General features: G+C 40.4%; 8 protein-coding genes and 1 non-coding gene across 11 annotated transcripts; 3 read left to right on the top strand and 6 right to left on the bottom strand.

The window, feature by feature from the left end:
* LOC124343582 (DNA mismatch repair protein Msh6-like) lies at positions 1 to 4,405 on the bottom strand. 2 transcript variants are annotated; one of them, XM_046796954.1, is made up of 5 exons: positions 4,320 to 4,405; positions 3,080 to 4,242; positions 2,650 to 3,018; positions 2,026 to 2,595; positions 1 to 1,963 (listed from the first exon to the last, which is right to left on the bottom strand). In XM_046796954.1, exons 2-5 carry the CDS (start codon positions 4,202 to 4,204, stop codon positions 98 to 100), a joined length of 3,930 nt encoding a protein of 1,309 aa, XP_046652910.1. In that variant the 5' UTR covers positions 4,205 to 4,242; positions 4,320 to 4,405; the 3' UTR covers positions 1 to 97. The 2 variants fall into 2 exon arrangements, with proteins under 2 accessions (XP_046652910.1, XP_046652911.1); XM_046796955.1 differs by having other exon boundaries at positions 3,080 to 4,244; positions 4,325 to 4,393.
* A 224-nt stretch (positions 4,406 to 4,629) lies between these two features.
* LOC124343661 (serine/threonine-protein phosphatase 5-like) lies at positions 4,630 to 6,838 on the top strand. The gene is made up of 8 exons (XM_046797076.1): positions 4,630 to 4,832; positions 4,896 to 5,081; positions 5,138 to 5,463; positions 5,524 to 5,688; positions 5,752 to 6,000; positions 6,075 to 6,228; positions 6,299 to 6,452; positions 6,522 to 6,838. Exons 1-8 carry the CDS (start codon positions 4,766 to 4,768, stop codon positions 6,661 to 6,663), a joined length of 1,443 nt encoding a protein of 480 aa, XP_046653032.1. The 5' UTR covers positions 4,630 to 4,765; the 3' UTR covers positions 6,664 to 6,838.
* A 49-nt stretch (positions 6,839 to 6,887) lies between these two features.
* Positions 6,888 to 10,047, bottom strand: LOC124343604 (protein sel-1 homolog 1-like). The gene is made up of 8 exons (XM_046796996.1): positions 9,047 to 10,047; positions 8,653 to 8,979; positions 8,437 to 8,589; positions 8,143 to 8,371; positions 7,923 to 8,071; positions 7,699 to 7,864; positions 7,375 to 7,622; positions 6,888 to 7,309 (listed from the first exon to the last, which is right to left on the bottom strand). The coding sequence occupies exons 1-8, from the start codon at positions 9,851 to 9,853 to the stop codon at positions 7,055 to 7,057; spliced, it is 2,334 nt and encodes a 777-aa protein (XP_046652952.1). The 5' UTR covers positions 9,854 to 10,047; the 3' UTR covers positions 6,888 to 7,054.
* Positions 10,048 to 10,646: 599 nt separating this feature from the next.
* Positions 10,647 to 11,807, bottom strand: LOC124344447 (32 kDa beta-galactoside-binding lectin-like). Its single transcript, XM_046797990.1, has 4 exons — positions 11,721 to 11,807; positions 11,134 to 11,225; positions 10,859 to 11,069; positions 10,647 to 10,766 (listed from the first exon to the last, which is right to left on the bottom strand). Exons 1-4 carry the CDS (start codon positions 11,805 to 11,807, stop codon positions 10,647 to 10,649), a joined length of 510 nt encoding a protein of 169 aa, XP_046653946.1.
* A 57-nt stretch (positions 11,808 to 11,864) lies between these two features.
* LOC124343825 (32 kDa beta-galactoside-binding lectin lec-3-like) lies at positions 11,865 to 13,557 on the bottom strand. Its single transcript, XM_046797318.1, has 5 exons — positions 13,379 to 13,557; positions 12,668 to 12,714; positions 12,499 to 12,590; positions 12,233 to 12,443; positions 11,865 to 12,161 (listed from the first exon to the last, which is right to left on the bottom strand). Exons 2-5 carry the CDS (start codon positions 12,695 to 12,697, stop codon positions 12,042 to 12,044), a joined length of 453 nt encoding a protein of 150 aa, XP_046653274.1. The 5' UTR covers positions 12,698 to 12,714; positions 13,379 to 13,557; the 3' UTR covers positions 11,865 to 12,041.
* Positions 13,558 to 13,699: 142 nt separating this feature from the next.
* LOC124343748 (serine/threonine-protein kinase/endoribonuclease ire-1-like) lies at positions 13,700 to 16,675 on the bottom strand. 2 transcript variants are annotated; one of them, XM_046797213.1, is made up of 6 exons: positions 16,590 to 16,675; positions 16,244 to 16,517; positions 14,351 to 16,178; positions 14,200 to 14,291; positions 13,931 to 14,126; positions 13,700 to 13,863 (listed from the first exon to the last, which is right to left on the bottom strand). In XM_046797213.1, the coding sequence occupies exons 2-3, from the start codon at positions 16,501 to 16,503 to the stop codon at positions 15,578 to 15,580; spliced, it is 861 nt and encodes a 286-aa protein (XP_046653169.1). In that variant the 5' UTR covers positions 16,504 to 16,517; positions 16,590 to 16,675; the 3' UTR covers positions 13,700 to 13,863; positions 13,931 to 14,126; positions 14,200 to 14,291; positions 14,351 to 15,577. The 2 variants fall into 2 exon arrangements, with proteins under 2 accessions (XP_046653169.1, XP_046653168.1); XM_046797212.1 differs by having other exon boundaries at positions 16,571 to 16,663.
* On the bottom strand, positions 13,750 to 14,371 carry LOC124344446 (32 kDa beta-galactoside-binding lectin-like). The gene is made up of 4 exons (XM_046797989.1): positions 14,351 to 14,371; positions 14,200 to 14,291; positions 13,931 to 14,126; positions 13,750 to 13,863 (listed from the first exon to the last, which is right to left on the bottom strand). The coding sequence occupies exons 1-4, from the start codon at positions 14,369 to 14,371 to the stop codon at positions 13,750 to 13,752; spliced, it is 423 nt and encodes a 140-aa protein (XP_046653945.1).
* Positions 14,792 to 14,863, top strand: Trnaa-ugc. Its single transcript has one exon. It is a non-coding gene; the product is annotated as a tRNA-Ala (tRNA).
* Positions 16,676 to 17,165: 490 nt separating the features above from the next.
* On the top strand, positions 17,166 to 18,269 carry LOC124343812. Its single transcript, XM_046797303.1, has 4 exons — positions 17,166 to 17,355; positions 17,446 to 17,574; positions 17,649 to 17,815; positions 17,880 to 18,269. The coding sequence occupies exons 2-4, from the start codon at positions 17,476 to 17,478 to the stop codon at positions 18,028 to 18,030; spliced, it is 417 nt and encodes a 138-aa protein (XP_046653259.1). The 5' UTR covers positions 17,166 to 17,355; positions 17,446 to 17,475; the 3' UTR covers positions 18,031 to 18,269.
* Positions 18,270 to 18,434: the final 165 nt, after the last annotated feature.

The raw sequence follows: 18,434 nt of genomic DNA, 5'->3' as shown, positions 1-18,434 counted from the left end.
TTTAAACGCTTAATAACACTGATTTATTTTAATAAACCTGGGATAATTAAGTACGTGGGTAAGCACAGAGAAAACGAAACTTTGTGAATACCAACCATTACAAAAGACAATTCCAATTCGGCTGGAAATCGACAGGTAACTTAGGAGATTGTTTTTCGAACAGATCACGAAACAATTCAACAGACAACATTTTTGATTCCATACGTTTCGCCTGTTGGAAGCCGCGTGAAATGATGCTCCTCTCAAGTCCAGCCAGTCGTGCCGCGTGGAATCCATAAGACTTGGGACAAGCTCCATCAACAAACTGGTAAAGAAAAATTATGTTTTCTTGGCTAGGGTCGTCCACCTCTTCGTCATTTTCCACCATACACGCCATATGGCCTAAACGAACTTGAGGGTGAGAAGTAAGGTCGTGGACCAAGCTGTGATAATGAGTAGAAAATAAAGTGCGACATTGACGGCGAGCCAAGTGATCCACAACAGAATATGCAATAGCTGTTCCATCGAAGGTAGCAGTGCCTCTTCCAAGTTCATCCAGCAAAACAAGCGAATGTAGCGTTGCATGCTTCAGGATCGCAGCAGTTTCACTCAGTTCAACAAAGAAGGTGCTTTCTCCACCCAAGATGTGGTCGTTGGCTCCCAAACGCGTAAATAGTCGGTCCACTGGAGTCAGCTCAAATTCTTCAGCAGGGACAAATGATCCCATTTGAGCCAGAATGACGCAAAGACCAACTTGACGCATCAACGTCGATTTACCACCCATATTTGGGCCCGTCACTAAGGTGAGCGAATGATCGGCATCGACCTGGGAATCGGATTGTTCCACAACGCCAGATCCAATGGTGACGTCGTTTGGAATGAACTCGCTGTTGGCAAACTGTTGGGAGTGGGCTGGATGGCGTCCTTGGATCAGCCGCAAAAAGGGACGCTGGTTGCTTCCTGGAGGAATGATACGAGGGCGGCAGACTTTCTGGTCAGCAGCGAAAGCCGTGAGAGCCAAGACAACATCTAGAACAGCCAAACACGTGATTGCTTTCTCCCACAGCAAATGGTGATTATCAAACTGCTCAAAAATTCGTCGACTGATATCCTTGAGGGCCAAATTTCGCTGTTCTTCAGCCGTCAACATTTGTTGAATCAAAACACGAGATTCGTTAGTGTAGTATCGTTTGAATCCTTTACGCTGACCTTGTAATTCGTATTTATGATTCGCACGACTGGAAGCTGCTTCAGAAACTTCCAGTTGAAAACGCTTCTTGTCGGTACCAACAAATGATACTTTTCCTCCAAAGTGACGCTTTTGATCAAGTAGATACTTCTCGGCGTCTGCTTGAACCTCGGCTATCCGCTCCAAGGCCTGATCGTATTGCTTGTCAACACCTGGTCGAGGAACCATCGTGCCTTCCTTGGCAGCTTGTTGATGATCAAAAGCAAGGCGGAAAAACTCCAGTTCTTCGTCCATATCAGGAAATTCCCCGCCTTGACTCGCTAGCTTCACCGATTGCCTGAGCAGCTTCGAAATAATGGTGGATTCGCGAAAGTATTCTTCAACTTTTTGGGCCGACCGGAAGCCTTCCAATGTGAGTAAAAAGTCGGTTATTTTTTTCTTGCTGTAAATAGGAGCATCAAAGAAAATAGCGCGGCTGTCGGGGTGATTCTTAGCTTTGAGTGAACTGCCTTGACTGTGGATTTTGTTCACTAATCGTTCCAAATCCGGAAGAGACTTTAGAATCTTTCTAACCTCTTCTATTGCTGATGTGTTGCTCAAAAGATACTCGACAGCGTCCAGCCGATCGTCGATGGCTTCCTGTTGACAAAGTGGTGCGCATAGCCAATGGCGAAGCATCCGTTGGCCAAACGCTGTGTTGCAGCGGTTGAGTCGCTCCAATAAAGATCCTGTTGTGGTACCCGTGGAAGAGTTTACTAGAACGTCCAAGTTGCGTAATGTCATCCCATCCAGCACCTTCATATAAAACCAATGGAGTTAATGTGACTATAATTTTCAAATAAAGAATTTTATATTACCATGTGGGAACCAAAAATGGCATTTTCTTGTGGCTCTTCATCAATCGGATAGTAAATTTGGAATGAACGGCGAGATAACAGTTCTTGGTCCAGTTTACATTCTTTCAGATACCAATGAAGGGCTCCCAATGCTCGAATGGCGAGTTCAGACTCCTCTTTGGCAGTCAAGCCAAGGCTACTACTGTCATCGAGCAACGGGCGAATGCCTTCCGGCCAATCAAGGTCTCCATTCACTTTAAAGTAATCACTTTCGGCTAGAGAGCGGAGAGTTTTTGCTGGATCCCAGCACTCGGCGTTGGAGCTGACCATCTCATGAAGAGCATTAGGGCAGGCAGCATTCCACACCTGGGTAGTATCGTTTGAGACTCCGCGCTTGGCTGAGATGATTTCCACAGGATTATAACGGGTTAGCAACGTCGAAAGACGGGAACGATAGCGATCGTCTTCAAACTGCCCTAGTTGAAAACTACCAATTGATGTATCAACGAATGCCACACCAAATTCGACTTTTCCACCAGCTGCCTCCGATCCACTCTTTTCCCACAGCGCCATCAAGAAATGGTGTTCAACCTAAAACCACATAGTTATTATTTAAAGTCCAATTAAGTGCTGTGAAAATACTACCTCCCAGTTGTCTCCTTCAATCGCGTTGTAGGTTCGAGTTCCACGTGACGTAATCTGGCATACTTCACGCTCTACGACTCGGTCAAATTTAGTGGGACGAGACATTCGCTTGCATCGTTCCGTCATCATCTCTGGTGTTTCTGTCTGTTCCACCCGAGCTACTTTATAACCCTTTTCGATTAGTTGGGAGGAGTACTTAGCGAAGCCTCGTTCAGGAAATCCACAGTGAGCGTGATCTCCTTTCATCAAGATAATACCCAATTCTTGGACAGCGATCAGGGCATCTGTGTGATACAGCTCATAAAATTTGCCAACTTTAAAGAAGAGGATGACATCAAAATTGTTGGTTTTCATTTCCCACCACTGGCGCTGTTGAAATTAATAATAATTATGTAATGTAGAAATTTTAATGGGTAATTTTGTAAGTTACCATAGCTGGAGTTAGACTTTGTTTGAACGAATCGGGAATGTATATAGATCTCGGGTCATAATCAGGATCATCTGGACGGCGCCTTTGACCATCACGAATAATGGCTGGCTTCAAAAATTCGTAAGTCAGATGTGAGAATTTTCTTCCTTCACTTTGACTATCACAGACTCCATCAGCATCTCTGCAACTAAAGTCAGACAGCTTCTTTTTGGTACTGTTACTGATGGTGGAAGGCGAATCACAGACGAATGACTTCAAATTAGATGGGGTGTTTAAACCACTTTTCGTATTTGCAACTGGTAATTTACGTTTCCTTTTCACGGGACTCTCCTCCTCTACTTCTTCCTCTGAAATAGGGTTTTCTTGATCTTCTTCAATTAGACTCTCTTCAACTTCAGACTCACTGCTGTCAACAGCCATTGGCTTGTATTCTTCTTCTGAAGCTTCATCTTCATTGCTGTCACCTGGTACCAAAATTCTTCTTCTCTTGGGTTTTGGTCCTTCAGCTTTCTTAGATGTTTTAGTAGCAGTTTTTGGTGTAGACTCCTCACTTATGCTGTTCTCTTCATCAGATGGAAGTAGCTCAACTACTAATTTCAATCTCTCTTCTACAGACATTGGAAGAGCATTGTCTGCTTCTTTACATCCATTATCCCAATCACTGTCTTTAGGTTTACTAACACCAAGTGAGTTGAAATTTTGGCTTCCTGTATAAGGTCTTGCAAATTTCATGTGAATCCACGATCTCGTGGGTGGATTGTCAAAAAACTGTACATGTATCTTTCCACCTTCTTTTTCTACTTTCTTTACAGGATGGAGACATACAAGGCTGGGCCACCATGGAAAACCGTCAAGTTTTGCCCAAACAAGACTGCCAAGCTCATAACCTTCTTTTTGTGGTATAGGAGTTCGGGACAACCCTCGTTTAATCTTCAGCTTAGGTGTATCCTTATTGGAAGGAGTCAAGGCTGCACGACTAGGTGTCGTTTTAGTTGAAGGGCTCGCAAATGTTGGAGAAGAAGCTGATGCAGCATTAGTGTTTCGTGAAGGAGTAGTGCTCCCAGCAGCAGTAGGAGATTTCACGAAGTAATTGAATATAGTATTTTTCTGGGATGACTTAGACATTCTGAGGCGTCCCTAATTGTGCCTTTCGTTCGAAATCACTACATTGTAAAATAGTTTTTCAGTTTCAAGGACATGAATCTTTAAATCCATTAATTTAATACGAAGAAGAACTTACCTCTGTTTGTCACTTTTTTTTTTGTCGGAACCACGAGTTTGTCCCGCCACAATAACATGAGAACAGCAGTATGTTGCGAGGTTGTCAATATCTCTCTCCCGCTCAACTATTTCTATAACACATAAATCATAAATTACAGGTAAATCAGTAAAGAAATAATTTTATTATTTTAAATTCAAACTTTTATATATGTTTTTTTTTCAAAATATACATGTAAATTTCATTGCCCACTCAGTAAGTCAGTTCACAGTTATTGATATTTGATAGCAGAACATAAATCTGGTTCAGCAACCTAAATGTAAATTTCCTTTTTGGATTTTTGACACACGTGACGGAAAATTTAGTGTTCACGCAACTGGCAACGTTCACGATCAACCCATCCCCCATTTCAAAGCCCCGTAAGAGAATTATATCAATTTGTTGTTTTATCAAATTTATTAAGGAATATGGAACAGAACATGAATCTGGAAAAGGCTGATGCCATTAAAGAAGAAGCCAATGAATGTTTTAAAAGTAATCCATTTCAACAATTAGGAATATTGTGCAATAATTACATATTATTTTTCGGCTTTTTAGAGCAAAATTACGTCAAAGCCATAACGCTCTACTCCAATGCCATTGAGTGCAATCCTACCTCAGCTGTCCTGTATGCCAACAGGAGTTTTGCCTATTTAAGGACAGAGTGCTTTGGTTATGCCTTAGAAGATGCATCGAAGGCCATCAGCCTGGATAAAACCTATGTCAAAGGTTACTATAGAAGAGGTAAGTTAAGAACATTTCATCAAGATGAACCCACCATAATTTTTTTTTTTTATTAGCCGCTTCTTACATGGCTTTGGGGAAAACTAAGTTAGCCCTGAAAGATTACGAAACTGTGTTTAAAGCCCGACCAAATGATAAAGATGCAAAATTGAAATTTAACGAATGCAGCAAAATTGTTAGGCAACAAGCTTTTGAAAGAGCAATTGCTGTTGATACTGTGAAGAAATCAGTGTCAGAATCTATTAACATTGATTCCATGGCTGTTGAGAGCACTTATACTGGTCCTCACCTGGTGAATGGAAGAGTGACTTTAGAATTCATGCAAGAACTTATGGATGCATATAAGGATCAAAAGAAACTTCACAGGAAATATGCCTTCCAGGTACTGTTGTCAAATTATTTTTAAGATATATTTGGTTTTTAATGTAAAATTTTCTTCCAGATTCTGTTAGAGGTGGCAGAATTGTTCAAAGCTCAACCATCGCTTATTGATGTAACCATACCTGAAGATAGCAAGTTTACTGTATGTGGGGATATTCATGGTCAGTTCTATGATCTCATGAACATTTTCAAACTCAATGGTCTCCCGTCAACCGAAAACCCATTCGTGAGTATCTTTCAGTCACTAAAATAAAAAGTAATGATGCACAGCTAATCATTGATTTTGTAGCTTTTTAATGGCGACTTCGTAGATCGGGGTTCGTTCTCTGTAGAATGCATCTTTACCTTGTTTGGGTTCAAGTTGCTGTACCCAAATCACTTTTTTATGGCGCGTGGTAATCACGAGAGCCAAACAATGAACCAAATGTACGGGTTTGAAGGCGAAGTCAAGTCAAAGTATTCGTCACAAATGGCTGAGCTCTTCACCGAAGTTTACAATTGGCTTCCTTTGTGCCATTGTCTTAATCAGCGAGTCCTGGTAGGTTTCATTTTTGTTTCATTCTTACCCTTTCATCTATTCGTTCTAATTTATGCCAACGTACGTTTGAAAAGGTTATGCACGGTGGACTATTTTCGCGGGACGGTATTTCATTGGAAGACATCCGGATAACGGATCGCAACCGTCAACCACCCGAAGAAGGTATCATGTGCGAACTGCTTTGGTCTGATCCTCAGCCGATGAAGGGTCGTTCTCCGTCTAAACGAGGTGAGCATCAACTTTAGATGCAATTCCATTTGCACGAAGAAAAATTTAACCGTTAACATTAAATATGCAGGTGTGGGAATTCAATTTGGACCGGACGTTACCGCCCGTTTCTTGGAGCATAATCATCTAGATTACATAGTTCGCAGTCACGAAGTCAAGTCAGACGGCTACGAGGAAGCTCACGATGGAAAATGCATCACTGTTTTCTCTGCTCCCAACTATTGGTGGGTCCATTTAATGTAGTTAAACTTAATTATTTCATAGGCTAATTCTCCTTAATTTTCCCACACCAGTGATACCATGGGTAACAAAGGGGCTTTCATTACAATGAACGGAAAGGACATGAAGCCCCACTTTACAACTTACGAGGCCGTCCCCCACCCGGATGTGAAGCCAATGGCATACGCCAATTCAATGATGAGTCTGTTCGGTTGATCTACTGTAACTTCTAATCTTCCAGACCCTTTTGAAGGGAGAAATTTAGGTGCACTATTATGTACAATCCACAAACACAGATTAAACAAAAAAACAAAAACACAACAGGCTACTTATTTAGGTTACTTAGTTGATTACTTGCATTACTTTGTTGAATAAAGGATTTTAGTCACGAGTCGTTGACATTTTCTCAACATTCCAGGCTTTAGATAAGATATGAAATATCGAATTCACTGTTGGATTTTATTGAACTGGACCCGCGACCGCAACTGTTCATGTGTCTTGCGGATTCACAAAGATTTCGATATATTACAAAGACCCCCCAATAGTTTTACTTGTTTCAAAATCAAAATGAAAAGAAAGAAAAGATGTTACACAGTTTCTCTCCTTCTCAAGGCTGAGGTCTCCTCAGGTAAACGACCAGTACGAGCAGTCCGAGCAATGTTGTAATGAGGTACAAGTCCCAATCAGGGCCTAAATAAGTGGCAGGGTCCAGCGAAATTGTTAGGTCCTGCCAATCATTCTCTGTCATGTAGCGAAGGCCGAATAGAACCGACAACTTGGCAAGGGCAAGAGCAACGGGCACTTTGGCGTCGGTACTTGCTTCGGCGGCCATATCGTAAAACCTTTTGGCTAAATGGATGTCCTGAACGAAACAATATAAAAATAAAAGTCCATCTACACAAGCTAAAAATGAAGAGTGAGTTATACCTGTTTCATTCCCAATCCTTGCTCATGCATGTACCCCAAATTGAACATGGCTTGGGCGCTGTGCAATTGATCAGAGGCGATACGATAGTGGACAGCTGCTGAAGCAAAATCCACGTCGGCTCCCCAACCATAATAGTAGTAATCACCCAGACGAACACGAGCAGGAGCGTAGCCCTGAGAAGCTGCACGTCCAAGGTATTGTAATGCTCTTACCATCGTTTCGTTGACGTTGAACAAATCACTCTCCTCTGAAAGAAACCCACGAAAACAACAAGAGATTAGAAAGCAATTCAATTAGACTACTACTATTCGTTAAAGACGTACTACGGTCGAGGATGAAAGCGGCGTTGCTCTGTGCCACTTCGTAGCCCAGATCGGACAGCAGCATGTATTTAATCAGAGCTTCGTTGACGTGTCCGTCTCGATAGTCGGAGTAGGCTTCCATTAACTTATCGGCCCATTTTCCTCGTTCGACGACGTTCTTAAAAAGCTGCACAGAAATAAGAGAATTGAATTAAAAATCAGATTGCTAAGATGGCGCAGTCTACCTCTACAGCAGTATGACACGAGCGAATCATTCCAGTTCCGGCGGCATGCATTTGAGCTAGCTGATATATTGCCAAAGTATTGCCGGCTTGTGAAGCCAAGTTGAAGTATTTGATTGCCAACTTATAGTCACGTCGGACACCCAATCCAGCTATGACACATCCAATGTCAAATAAAGATCCTAATTCATATACATATTCTAAACTAAACTAATGTGCATACCAAGGTACATGTTGCCGAGTTGGAGGTGACCATCCACCCATCCACGGTCAGCAGCAGAATTGAAATACTGGAAAGCTTTATTGACGTCCTTTTCAACGTGTCGACCATGAAGGTACATCAAACCGAGTCCAGCCTGGCCAACGGGATTATTACGCTCAGCCGCTGCTTTGAAGTATTGAAAGGCTGTTGCATTATCTTGGGGCACTGCTTCACTTCCTTCTAAATACATCTGCAATTGAACAAACAAATCAATCCTTAAAAACTCTGATTATGAATTTAGTCCAGATAATGTACCTTGCCGAGGAAAGCCATGGCGTGAGCATCACCTGCGTCGGCAGCTCGTAAAAAGTAATTCAAAGCTCGTTGGTGATCCTGCTCGACACCGCGACCACCCTGATAATGTAGCTGCCCCAATCCCAGCTGAGCTTTAACGTCTCCTTTTTCTGCCTGTAATAATAAGTAATGAAAGTTATTGTTTATTTTGTGAGAGATTCAGGTCATTTGACTCACTTGCAGTTGATAATAACTGATGAGATCTGAATCCAGGACGCCTGACGATTGACCTGGATTCTCTGCTTCATCATGCAAACGCAAGCGATGCACCGCTGTACCACCAGAAAGGGTTAACTCATCTGCTACTCCAGCGGCCACTCGACGGTAAAAGTCCAACGCCTTCTCACAACTTGGGGTCACACCAATACCTGACCAGTATCGGTAAGCCAAAGCCATTTGGGCCCACGACGACCCACCGATGGCACCAAAAGTGTAGTAAAGTAGACCTTTGGCTCCATTCGATTCCAGACCTCCCAGTCCAGTGGCGTATAAAAATCCCATTGCCTAAATAGAAATATAATTATAGTAGTCAATATTGGGAATATGAAAACAAGGCAAAAAGTAAATATACCGTTTGAGAATCTGGCTTTCCTAAATCAGCTAGCTCTTCAAAAGTTTTTCTTGCAATGGGGAGCTCTTCGAGAGAATTCGATCCCAGCAACTGTGACCAGGCAACTCGTTCTTTTGCCGGGATGTATCCGAGTTCGGCAGCCTCCACGAACATATTGTGGGCTAGCTTACGGTTGGCTCGTGTCAGAGTAGTGATCTGTTTACCCTTCTCAAAGATTTCTTTGCCTTTTCGTTCTTCTTCAGTAAGATCTTCATCTAAAGCTTCATCTTCAGGATTGGGTGCAACAGAAGTCTCTTTTTCATCCAATGTCTTCAAAGTATGTTGGATAAAAGTCCAGTCAGCTTTAGTGGTAATAATTTTAGATTTATCAGATTTTTGAGCATCTTCTTCATCACCAATCAGTACTTTGCTTTGGCTTAGGTCAGGTGCAGGGACTTCATGTATCACATCACTGATTGTTCCATGAACAATGACAGGTTCCCCCTCTTCGTTATTCTCCCCGTCTAAAGTCAGGGCATCTCCATCTGTCATGAGTTGCAATCGGACAGCAGATTCTACAGCATCTTCAGTATTCTCACTTGTGGCTTCTTCGATTTCTTTCAAATAGTCATACAGTTCACTCCACGAATTAAAATTTATATCAGCACTGAAAGTCTCCACTCTATCAGTTGTTGCTTCAGTTTCATCTTGGTTCTCTTCTCCAGTTGCTTCAATATCAGAACCGGTTTCCTCGGCTATTTTACCGTCTTCTTCGGCGATGACAAGTGAGCCAATCACTAAGGCGATTATCCAAAACTTTAGCCACATTCTTCAAGCAAGTGGTTTAGGAGGAAAGCCTACAAATTACATTAACATTCCAATGAACCTTTTGAAAATCCAGTTTTTAGTTAAAACTAGAGGTTATCGGTTTCTTTGGTCAATTAATCCGATGACAAACTCGGAAAAATATATCAACTGTACGCTGCTGTGTATAATCTGCTAGTGATGACGTTTGTTGTCTGCTACATTTCGCTATGTGACGTTGACCAATCAGAAACGTCCAGCTGTAGGCGGCACATTCAACCGCCTAGATCGTGTGCATTATGAGTTATTGCGACATCTGATTATATAAACAAATAAACAAACACGTAGAGGTTACCTGAGTAGTCAAGAACAGTCGATTATAAAATAAATTGTTTGACCTTTTTATTGAACTATTCGTAAATGCTTGAAAACACTAAAACCTGAACACGAATTTTGGCTGCAAATGATGACGCACCACTAGCTCTATTTTAAAAATTATTCTAATTAAAAAACACGCACACTAAGTTAAAAATTAAAATTTGTACGAATCTCCACACCGATAGCAACACAAATATTTCTCAAGAAACTCATGTTATTCGGTAAAGGGTGAAAACGGATTCTTCCGCTTACATTTTAATTTACTGATGATTGACTTCCATTAAAAAAAAGCGCAAAACGCACAAAACATTTTCTAGTAGATAACCATTTATTTCACTGTCGAAGGTGAAGTTGTAAAACAAAGAAGAGGCTGTACGTTCTTAAATAACAACAAAACATTCAGCCAGATCTTATTTTCAGAAATTGCTGAAAACATGAGCTAACATTCTTTGATCTTAACAGATTTGATCTTGACGTCCCCTTTAATCTCAATTAAGTCAGCGTCGCCGAGGGAAACGCGGTGATTGAAATCGAAATGATGACTATCGTCAACTTCGACCTAATGAAACAATCGAGTTCCAATAATTATTATTTGCTGACACCACACACACCGAATATGCAATTTTATTAGGAAAACTGCTAGGTGCTTACATTAAATCGGTCTGCCAAGACTTTGATTTGTATCTTGAATGGCTTTCCCCTCTGCAGTGGGTTGTCGGAACGCTCTTCCGCACCCCAATGACCGTGTGGGTAATTACTGTTGCGAACCACTGCCTTGTGATACGCATCTCCTTCGTTGAAACGGAAGTCCAAGTGGAAGACACAGTGGTGGGTGGATTTATCGACAAAATTTACCATAAACCTGTGTGCAACAACAATTTAAAATTAGTACTTGCTTAATCACAATCAAATTGGATAACTAATACCGTTCAGCATGTTCAAGAGGTTCGCCCTTGAGTTCAACTTTGTCTCCAATCTCCAGTTTCCCATCAGAAATTTGATGAGCAACCGGAACCTCCTGTAAGTTGAACAATTCAAAAATTAATTTCACAAATACAAACACTCTTTCACGAAAATTACCGGATGTTTCAACGAAATGGTTCTAGACATTTCAAGTAGAGAGGACCTCAACAGTGTGTGCTAGATGCTAGTTTCAAAAACACTTCGGAAGTGAGACAAAATCGTTTGGAAGCGCAACTTTTGTACCATTTTTAAATTCTCTAATCTCATGCATATTGCACCAGAAAGCGGTCATAAAGTCCATTAACACAAACCTTTAACCAAACCGGAGGCGTATGTAAAGATAAAGTTATCTCTTTTACATATGTAGGCTGAAGCCTTACTAAGAAAGTAATTTAAATTGCGCATTAACTGAAAATGGGGTGATGGTTGGGATTAACGTACGCATGGTATTTACACTTCAAGGATACTCTAAAAAAATTTTACAGTACAGTTTGAGATTAAATGTGTGCACCGACCAAATGAAAATATCTTGAAATACTATTGTAATTACTTGTGCAACATTTTGGTGCTGGCAAATCCCCATGTAGGCGTGGGCAATGACTACCAAAACAGTCGACATTGCCAGACTCTTAGTCATACTATTTAAAGATATTTCATTCATCTTTTAAAGAAAAAAGAAAAAAATCCAAGACCATTTAAGCGAAAATTGTCCATCTAGACATTTTGGGATGTTTATGTTTTGAATAATTCAAACATTACACCAGTGAAAAATGTTATTACAACTCCCAAAACAACTTTAAGCAAAAAGCAATAGAGGCAGCAAAGATACTTGAGTTTCTTAAGCTTCTGATATTTTAATGATACAACTAGATCAACACTCCTTAATCTTAACAGATTTAATCTTGACGTCTCCCTTAATGTTGATTACGTTTGCGTTGCCGAGAGAAACACGGTGAACAAAGTCAAAACTATGGGCGTCGTTCACTTCAACCTGTAGCGAGACGAAATGCTCCAATTAACCAAGCTGTTAGTTTTTTAAAATAAGGTGCTAGATTTGTATACGTCAAAACGATCCTCCAAGACTTTGATCTGGATCTTGAAGCTCTCTCCTCTTTGAAGCGGGTTGTCGGCACGCTCTTCCTCACCCCAGGTGCCATAAGGGAAATTGGTGTTGCGAACCACAGTCCTTATATAGGGTTCTTCCTCATTAAATCGGAAGTCCAAATGGAAGATGCATTGCTCGGTCGAGCTGTCGATGAAGTTGACGGAAAACCTGTTAATTGAAACGGTAACTCATATGCTCAATGTAATAAGATTGCATTAAATACCTCACGGCATTCTCCAAAGGTTCACCCTTTAGCTCAACCTTATCGCCAACTTCAAGTTTGCCATCGGAAATGTAATGTTCAAGTGGAACTTCCTGCCAAATTGATAAACAAAAATTGTTATTTCAACAAGATAACATTATTTGAATTTGAGTTTGTTTAAAAAACTTACCGGGTACTTGATAGAAATGGTTTTACTCATTTTTTTGGCCAGACGATCTAGAACGGATACGACAAGTCAGTAAAACTTTGTTGAATGAGGTCCAAGCAGCAACCATACATCGATTTTTAACACAAGCATCGCTAAGTGTTGCACCATATGGTAATCAATCCCCCCCACGGAAATGAGATAAAAACGTCCCCATAATTTTCAATGGATATTGCAACACATGGATACTGAAATCCAGTCAAAATACCACAGCAAGTTTATCTAACCATAAAACACCGTAAGAAACCTATGGTGAGACTAACTGAGATTTTACCTGTCAAGACAAAAGGAAATCTAACAAGGATAGGGTGCGAACGACAAGAGATGTGGCCAATTCAAGTTAATTTACGTATTCAACCCCTGAACATTTTCTTTCGAAACTTTTGACCTACATACCACATCACATTTCTTACTTTTAACGACAATGTTTCCGTAATGCAATAAGCTTCTTGGCACGCAACCTCAATTGCCGTTTAAGCACCTTATCAGTTATCAATCTACAACTCGAAAAAATGTTACCACCCAATCTTGTTTAGCCAACATGGTTTAACAAGAAAGATTGTCAAATGTGTTAAGGCTAATCACTGAGAGTTACACAGACAGACGCCAAACAATTCATACACATAACTAGGGCATGACTCGAAAGGAAAAATACGGATTACGTCATCACATTACCAACAAAAGGAGAATGTAACCAGAGACGAACCTTTCTATTCGGCGAACAGTCCCAAACTGGTGAAAAATCGAGCCCTTTTTGGCCGCAGCACGTGTGGCGGGTGTTGCACAAAAGTTCTAGAATGCAAGGTATGGCAAAGCGATTAAACGCCCACACCTGAATAAACGTCTGGTGAGCAGTCTAGCCAAAATCCCCTTGAGTCATATGAACATGAATAAGTATAGATGGCCTGATGGCGGCATGGCGCAGGCAAATACTTTTTTTTTCAATGAATGAATAAGGCGATAAAGAAAACAGAACTCTTTAAACAATCAAAGGTATAGTGTTTTTCACAGATCGTTTATTTGACAGGTGTCGATAAAAAACGGCGTTAGTTAAACTGAATCGAGTTAATATTGACGTCGCCTTCAATCAGTAACGCATCGGCCTCAGACATGTCGAAACGATAAACGAAATCACAGTGGTACTGGAAATCAACTATTATCTATACAAGGAAAAAAGAACGCATATTAAATTTTTTTTTAATTTAAATTATTATTAGGATTAATTACCACAAAACGATCAACCGAAAACTTGATTTCGATGTTGAATTTCTTTCCCAAGATGAGGGGTAAAGGCGTGCGCTCTTCTTGAGCCCAACATCCATCCGGATAGTTTGAGTTGAGGACAGTCTCATTCTGATCGAAGCGGAAATCCAAATGAAACAAACGAGTTTGTGAGCTGGACTGGATAAAGTTGATGGAGAACCTGAAAATTATTGATGCCAATATTTTACTCTTGAAGCTGCGCCAATAACACCTATACAGAAAAGTTGAATTACCTTTGGGCCCCATAAAATGCTTCGCCCCCAACAACTACGTCATGGCCGGTATTAAGTTTATTTCCAGGCAAACTAACACAAAACGGAATGATCTAAAATAGTAAAAAGATAGTCAAACAAAAATTTACATAAGAAAATTCTCATTAATTACCGGGTTCAAAATGGATGTCATTTTATTGCTAGCCTTTGCGCTGATCTTGTAGTAACACACAGAACACGAACAGAACAGCAGAACGAACAGAACTCGGACGATAATTTAACCTCAGCGTTGATACAAAAGCGGTCGACCCAGGAAACCATGAAATGTTTGATATGGAATATTTTAGTAAAAATATGATGCGAGTTTAGTTGAATACCACGAAAAATTCGGCAGTTAATCGGAGCGTTATAATGAGGAAAATCCGCGGTTGTAGAAGTAGAGCGGAAATCAATGAGATAAAACTGAACATGGCTTGAAAATGGGAAATCCATTTTTCTTGTCACATTTCTAAATAACGGAAATGAATCCACTTACACGACTATAGTGACATGATGAAATTACCAACACAAAGTGTATCCGAATTTTCCTTAGTTTGCAGTTATTGAAAATGTCGGGGGTGTAACTCAGTGGTAGAGTGTTCGCTTTGCATGCGAAAAGCCTGGAGTTCGATCCTCCATTCCTCCAGCTTTTTAATTTGATTTTGTTGAAGCTTTGATGTACTTTCATATTTATTCAATTTTTGGATCTACTAAAATATGGCAGAGTCTGATGAACTTAAACCCCTTATTAGTTATTAGACAACAATAAAATAAGAAATTTGAAAAAAAAAATTGACATTTTGCCTCAGGAATTGGATCCATTTTGTAATCAGTTGATATCAGACGGAATACATATTTTGGTCATCATAGGCCTTGAACGCTCTGCCCTATACGTTATAAGCTGAAGCTATCCAGCTGAGCCACGTCCACATGACAGCAAATCATAACGTCACCAATATACCCCAAATAAGAAATTAGAATTGAGCGCCAATTTCGAATATTTGACAGCTGGTGAAGTAAAAAATGAATAATAGTTGACAATTTTGAGAAGAAAAAGTGTATTACCGAACTGATAACTGAACTAGGTTTACTTCTTTAATTTATATTCGTAATAAGATTGCCAACGTATCAACCAACTCCATTCCGCTAGGGAAATCTAAATATATATTCGGTGCACGATGAATTCGTGAATCAACGCAAATAAAATTCCAGGAAAGGAAGGCGATGATACTTGCCCTTCATTCTCCATTTTCCAAGGGGACTGAACTTTCTGGTTTACTAGAAATTTCGGATTCTTCCGAACAAATCTTTCATCCATGTGGGAGAGAGGAGAAGATTGCTCCGTTGACAACCTTAGTTGTTAGTCACTACTAATGTGTGGTTTTAACGTCTTTAAAACTTGATCTAGTTGAATTCGTTCTTCCGGGATTTTGTTGATCATTTTCTCGATGATGGGTATAGCAAAATGCTGTTCATCTAAACCAGAGAAACCATATTTCCCTTCGATGATGTTGATGGCGATAAAATGGCGAGATCCTCCGCTGAGAAACGGGTGACCTCCTTTAGTCAGGAAAGTGAACAAAACGCATCCCAGTGAAAAGGTATCGCTGGCCACGTTATGTTTGGCTTCGCTCTCTTCCACACTGGAATAATCTTCGTCACTTTGAATGATTTCAGGCGCCTGCATGTTGGGAGATGTCCTGGTGCTGCTGCTCATTGAAAAACTAGCCCGGGCGGAAATCGGAGCAGTCAGTCCGAAATCGCATATTTTCAACTGGATCGACTGTGAGATGAGAACGTTCTCCGGTTTGATGTTCCGGTGAATGAATCCCTGCGAATGGATGTAATGCAATCCGCTGACCATCTGGTAAAGTCCGTCCGCCTGACTGGGAACTTCTCCTTTGTACGTGTTGCAACAGTAATCGAAAAGGCTGGCGGCGCAGCGCTCCATGATGTGATACCTTTAAAAATTTAGGGAATTTTTAAAATTAGGTTGTTGAGAGCAAATAAAGTTAACGATGTTTACCGAAAGTGTTCGTCGTCATAGATACCAGTAATCTTCAAAACGTTGGGGTGTTGCAGGGCCGTTATCTTATTGAAACAAGCGTCAACAGGCTGATTTTCCCACTGTGGATGCAAGTCCGTAGACATGACTCGTTTAATGGCGACTTGAATGTTGCCAAAAGTTCCGGCAAAGATGATTGCGCTTCTTCCTCTACCGATGATGGTGCTGCGATCCAGTTGAACGTCTGAAGCAGAAACATTTCTTTTGGCTCCGTCACTCATGATGTTTCCTTTCTCTGGGAAAAAGCTTTAAATTAATTAGTTGACAACAATTGGACCAGGTAGACACCTATATCTTTACAGCGCACCTATCTGTTTGTTACTGAATTTTTAACTGCGTTGTTGCACCGTTTATATTCAAACGTTATCAGGATGTTAAGTTCTCGAAATTTTAGGTAAGAAATCTTACAATTCTTGAGTGCTTTAAGGTGGATTGAATTCGTCTATGCCCAAAGTACATCGAGTGTGTCACAGTTCCAACGAACTTTCTATTACACATGTGAAAGAATTGTAGGCATTATTGTGACTTCTAAGGAATTTGTAAATGATATAAGCATTATTTCGTAAACTTATTCTAGAACAGAATGTTGAAAATGTTTTACCTGAGGTGATCTAACCTACTTGAACCAATCCAGATTCCAGATATCATTTAGACGATTCAAGGCGTGTCTAATATCTAACTTTCGTAACTCACTGCTACCGTACCGTACTATGGTTGTCATTTGAGTTAAATTCGACAGGAAGGTAAATTGCGGAACTGGACCACCTAGAATATAAAAAAAGCCAAATTTTAAGTAATTAAACTTGCTAATAACCACAGGAAGAAGATTTATTATGTTGAGAGTTGAGACTCGCCCGTTTTTCATAGTTCAACATATCCAACTGCCGTCGCCGTCCACTGCTGATAACACTGCTAATAAGAGATGACGGAAGATTTGGTTTCAACGTTTGAAATCAATGGTGAATCAAACCCACACCTTACTTCACTCCCACACGCGAAGCGACTACATCATTGCATTCATTGCCATTGAACGAGCACGTTGACCTGCCACCGACTTAGCCAACGTTTCGCAGGTAAATAATAATTATTTCGACATTTGTGTGATCTCTTCTTTTGCATTTGTGTAATTTAATTTTAAAAAGAATCTAAACTTGTCTTTTTAGAATTTTTCCATAGGCGACTAAATATTCAGTATGGGCCATTCAACATTCTCTAGTATCCTTTTTTTTACCATTTTTTTCGTCTTTTTGTCTCAAATGTTTCCTATTACCCAAGGGAAAGGTTTCGGAAAGGTAAATCGTTTTCACAATTACTTTTACCTTAAAGAACGGCTGTGCGTATTAAACAACTGGAATTTTTTCAACAGTGTGACAAGGACAGCATATGCGGGCCTGGATTTTACTGCTCAGACTCCAACCTTTGCGAAATATGCGTACCTTGCGAAAAGGTATTCAATCGCCAGTCGCTTACGTATAGCTCGGGTGAATCCGTTTGCGCAAAGTCTGTGGCCAATTGTGGACAGTGTTTGGAAGGGTACCAAAAAAATTCCATCATTTCAAATTATTTTTGCAAAACTAATTTTTTGTTAACCGTACAGATTTCAAGCTTTTGACAGAAGTGATGGGCAACCTTCTGAAAAATGTTTCCCTTCGGATAAATCCATTTCGTACTCCAACACTTCAGTATTAGCAGCCCCAGCAGCATGGGCCATTTTCTTCCTTTGTTTCCTTAGCTGGATCATCTACTAAAAGAGAGATCAACCTAATTTTATTGTGACGACCTCGAATCTTGCCACGATCTTGCCATATTTCCCACACGAACCGAAATTGATGCTCCAAAAATGTTCTCTTCTCTCTCCCTACTTAATCTATCTCTACGGTATGGACATCATCGGACATCATTTTGAATGCTCTTCGTCTTTCGTCACATGAAATATTAACAGTAAAAATGTCTTGATGCCAAATATGCAATTAAAAAAAAAAACAGTGTACGAATTTTCTTACGAATCGATATCAATATAATAGAACTTAAATAATTTTGGGTGTGGTAGGCGCAGATTGATATGACAGACATGTGTTATCTATGAAACAACGGACTGTGGCGTAATGCAGTGCTGCGCAACCCCAATGGAAAAGCGGATGAAACTGCATCA

This window comes from Daphnia pulicaria, chromosome 6, assembly GCF_021234035.1.
Source record: "Daphnia pulicaria isolate SC F1-1A chromosome 6, SC_F0-13Bv2, whole genome shotgun sequence".
NCBI classification, from domain to species: domain Eukaryota; kingdom Metazoa; phylum Arthropoda; class Branchiopoda; order Diplostraca; family Daphniidae; genus Daphnia; species Daphnia pulicaria.
The sequence above is the reverse complement of the archived record's forward strand: the minus strand, read 5'-3'. Positions and strand labels throughout refer to the sequence as shown.

Excerpts from the sequence above, each read along its gene's own strand:
- LOC124344446 (XM_046797989.1), bottom strand. The coding sequence starts at position 14,371 with ATGACATCCATTTTGAACCCG. Across the intron at positions 14,292-14,350 it reads TGACATCCATTTTGAACCCG|ATCATTCCGTTTTGTGTTAG; the intron begins GTAATTAATGAG and ends TTACTATTTTAG. Across the intron at positions 14,127-14,199 it reads GCATTTTATGGGGCCCAAAG|GTTCTCCATCAACTTTATCC; the intron begins GTAATTCAACTT and ends AATAATTTTCAG.
- LOC124343661 (XM_046797076.1), top strand. The coding sequence starts at position 4,766 with ATGGAACAGAACATGAATCTGGAAAAGGCTGATGCCATTAAAGAAGAA. Across the intron at positions 4,833-4,895 it reads AGCCAATGAATGTTTTAAAA|AGCAAAATTACGTCAAAGCC; the intron begins GTAATCCATTTC and ends TCGGCTTTTTAG. Across the intron at positions 6,453-6,521 it reads TTCTCTGCTCCCAACTATTG|TGATACCATGGGTAACAAAG; the intron begins GTGGGTCCATTT and ends TTCCCACACCAG.
- LOC124343825 (XM_046797318.1), bottom strand. The coding sequence starts at position 12,697 with ATGAGTAAAACCATTTCTATCAAGTACCCG. Across the intron at positions 12,591-12,667 it reads CCATTTCTATCAAGTACCCG|GAAGTTCCACTTGAACATTA; the intron begins GTAAGTTTTTTA and ends TCAATTTGGCAG. Across the intron at positions 12,162-12,232 it reads TCTTGGAGGATCGTTTTGAC|GTTGAAGTGAACGACGCCCA; the intron begins GTATACAAATCT and ends GTCTCGCTACAG.
- LOC124343582 (XM_046796954.1), bottom strand. The coding sequence starts at position 4,204 with ATGTCTAAGTCATCCCAGAAAAATACTATATTCAATTACTTCGTGAAA. Across the intron at positions 3,019-3,079 it reads AAAGTCTAACTCCAGCTATG|CGCCAGTGGTGGGAAATGAA; the intron begins GTAACTTACAAA and ends TAATTTCAACAG. Across the intron at positions 2,596-2,649 it reads TTGAAGGAGACAACTGGGAG|GTTGAACACCATTTCTTGAT; the intron begins GTAGTATTTTCA and ends ATGTGGTTTTAG.
- LOC124343748 (XM_046797213.1), bottom strand. The coding sequence starts at position 16,503 with ATGAGTGACGGAGCCAAAAGAAATGTTTCTGCTTCAGACGTTCAACTG. Across the intron at positions 16,179-16,243 it reads TATGACGACGAACACTTTCG|GTATCACATCATGGAGCGCT; the intron begins GTAAACATCGTT and ends AAATTTTTAAAG.
- LOC124343812 (XM_046797303.1), top strand. The coding sequence starts at position 17,476 with ATGGGCCATTCAACATTCTCTAGTATCCTTTTTTTTACCATTTTTTTC. Across the intron at positions 17,575-17,648 it reads AAGGGAAAGGTTTCGGAAAG|TGTGACAAGGACAGCATATG; the intron begins GTAAATCGTTTT and ends TTTTTTCAACAG. Across the intron at positions 17,816-17,879 it reads TGTGGACAGTGTTTGGAAGG|ATTTCAAGCTTTTGACAGAA; the intron begins GTACCAAAAAAA and ends TTAACCGTACAG.
- LOC124343604 (XM_046796996.1), bottom strand. The coding sequence starts at position 9,853 with ATGTGGCTAAAGTTTTGGATAATCGCCTTAGTGATTGGCTCACTTGTC. Across the intron at positions 8,590-8,652 it reads TCAGTTATTATCAACTGCAA|GCAGAAAAAGGAGACGTTAA; the intron begins GTGAGTCAAATG and ends TTATTATTACAG. Across the intron at positions 7,623-7,698 it reads CGCTTTCATCCTCGACCGTA|AGGAGAGTGATTTGTTCAAC; the intron begins GTACGTCTTTAA and ends GGTTTCTTTCAG.
- LOC124344447 (XM_046797990.1), bottom strand. The coding sequence starts at position 11,807 with ATGACTAAGAGTCTGGCAATGTCGACTGTTTTGGTAGTCATTGCCCAC. Across the intron at positions 11,226-11,720 it reads AGCACCAAAATGTTGCACAA|GAGGTTCCGGTTGCTCATCA; the intron begins GTAATTACAATA and ends TTCAACTTACAG. Across the intron at positions 10,767-10,858 it reads TCTTGGCAGACCGATTTAAT|GTCGAAGTTGACGATAGTCA; the intron begins GTAAGCACCTAG and ends TTGTTTCATTAG.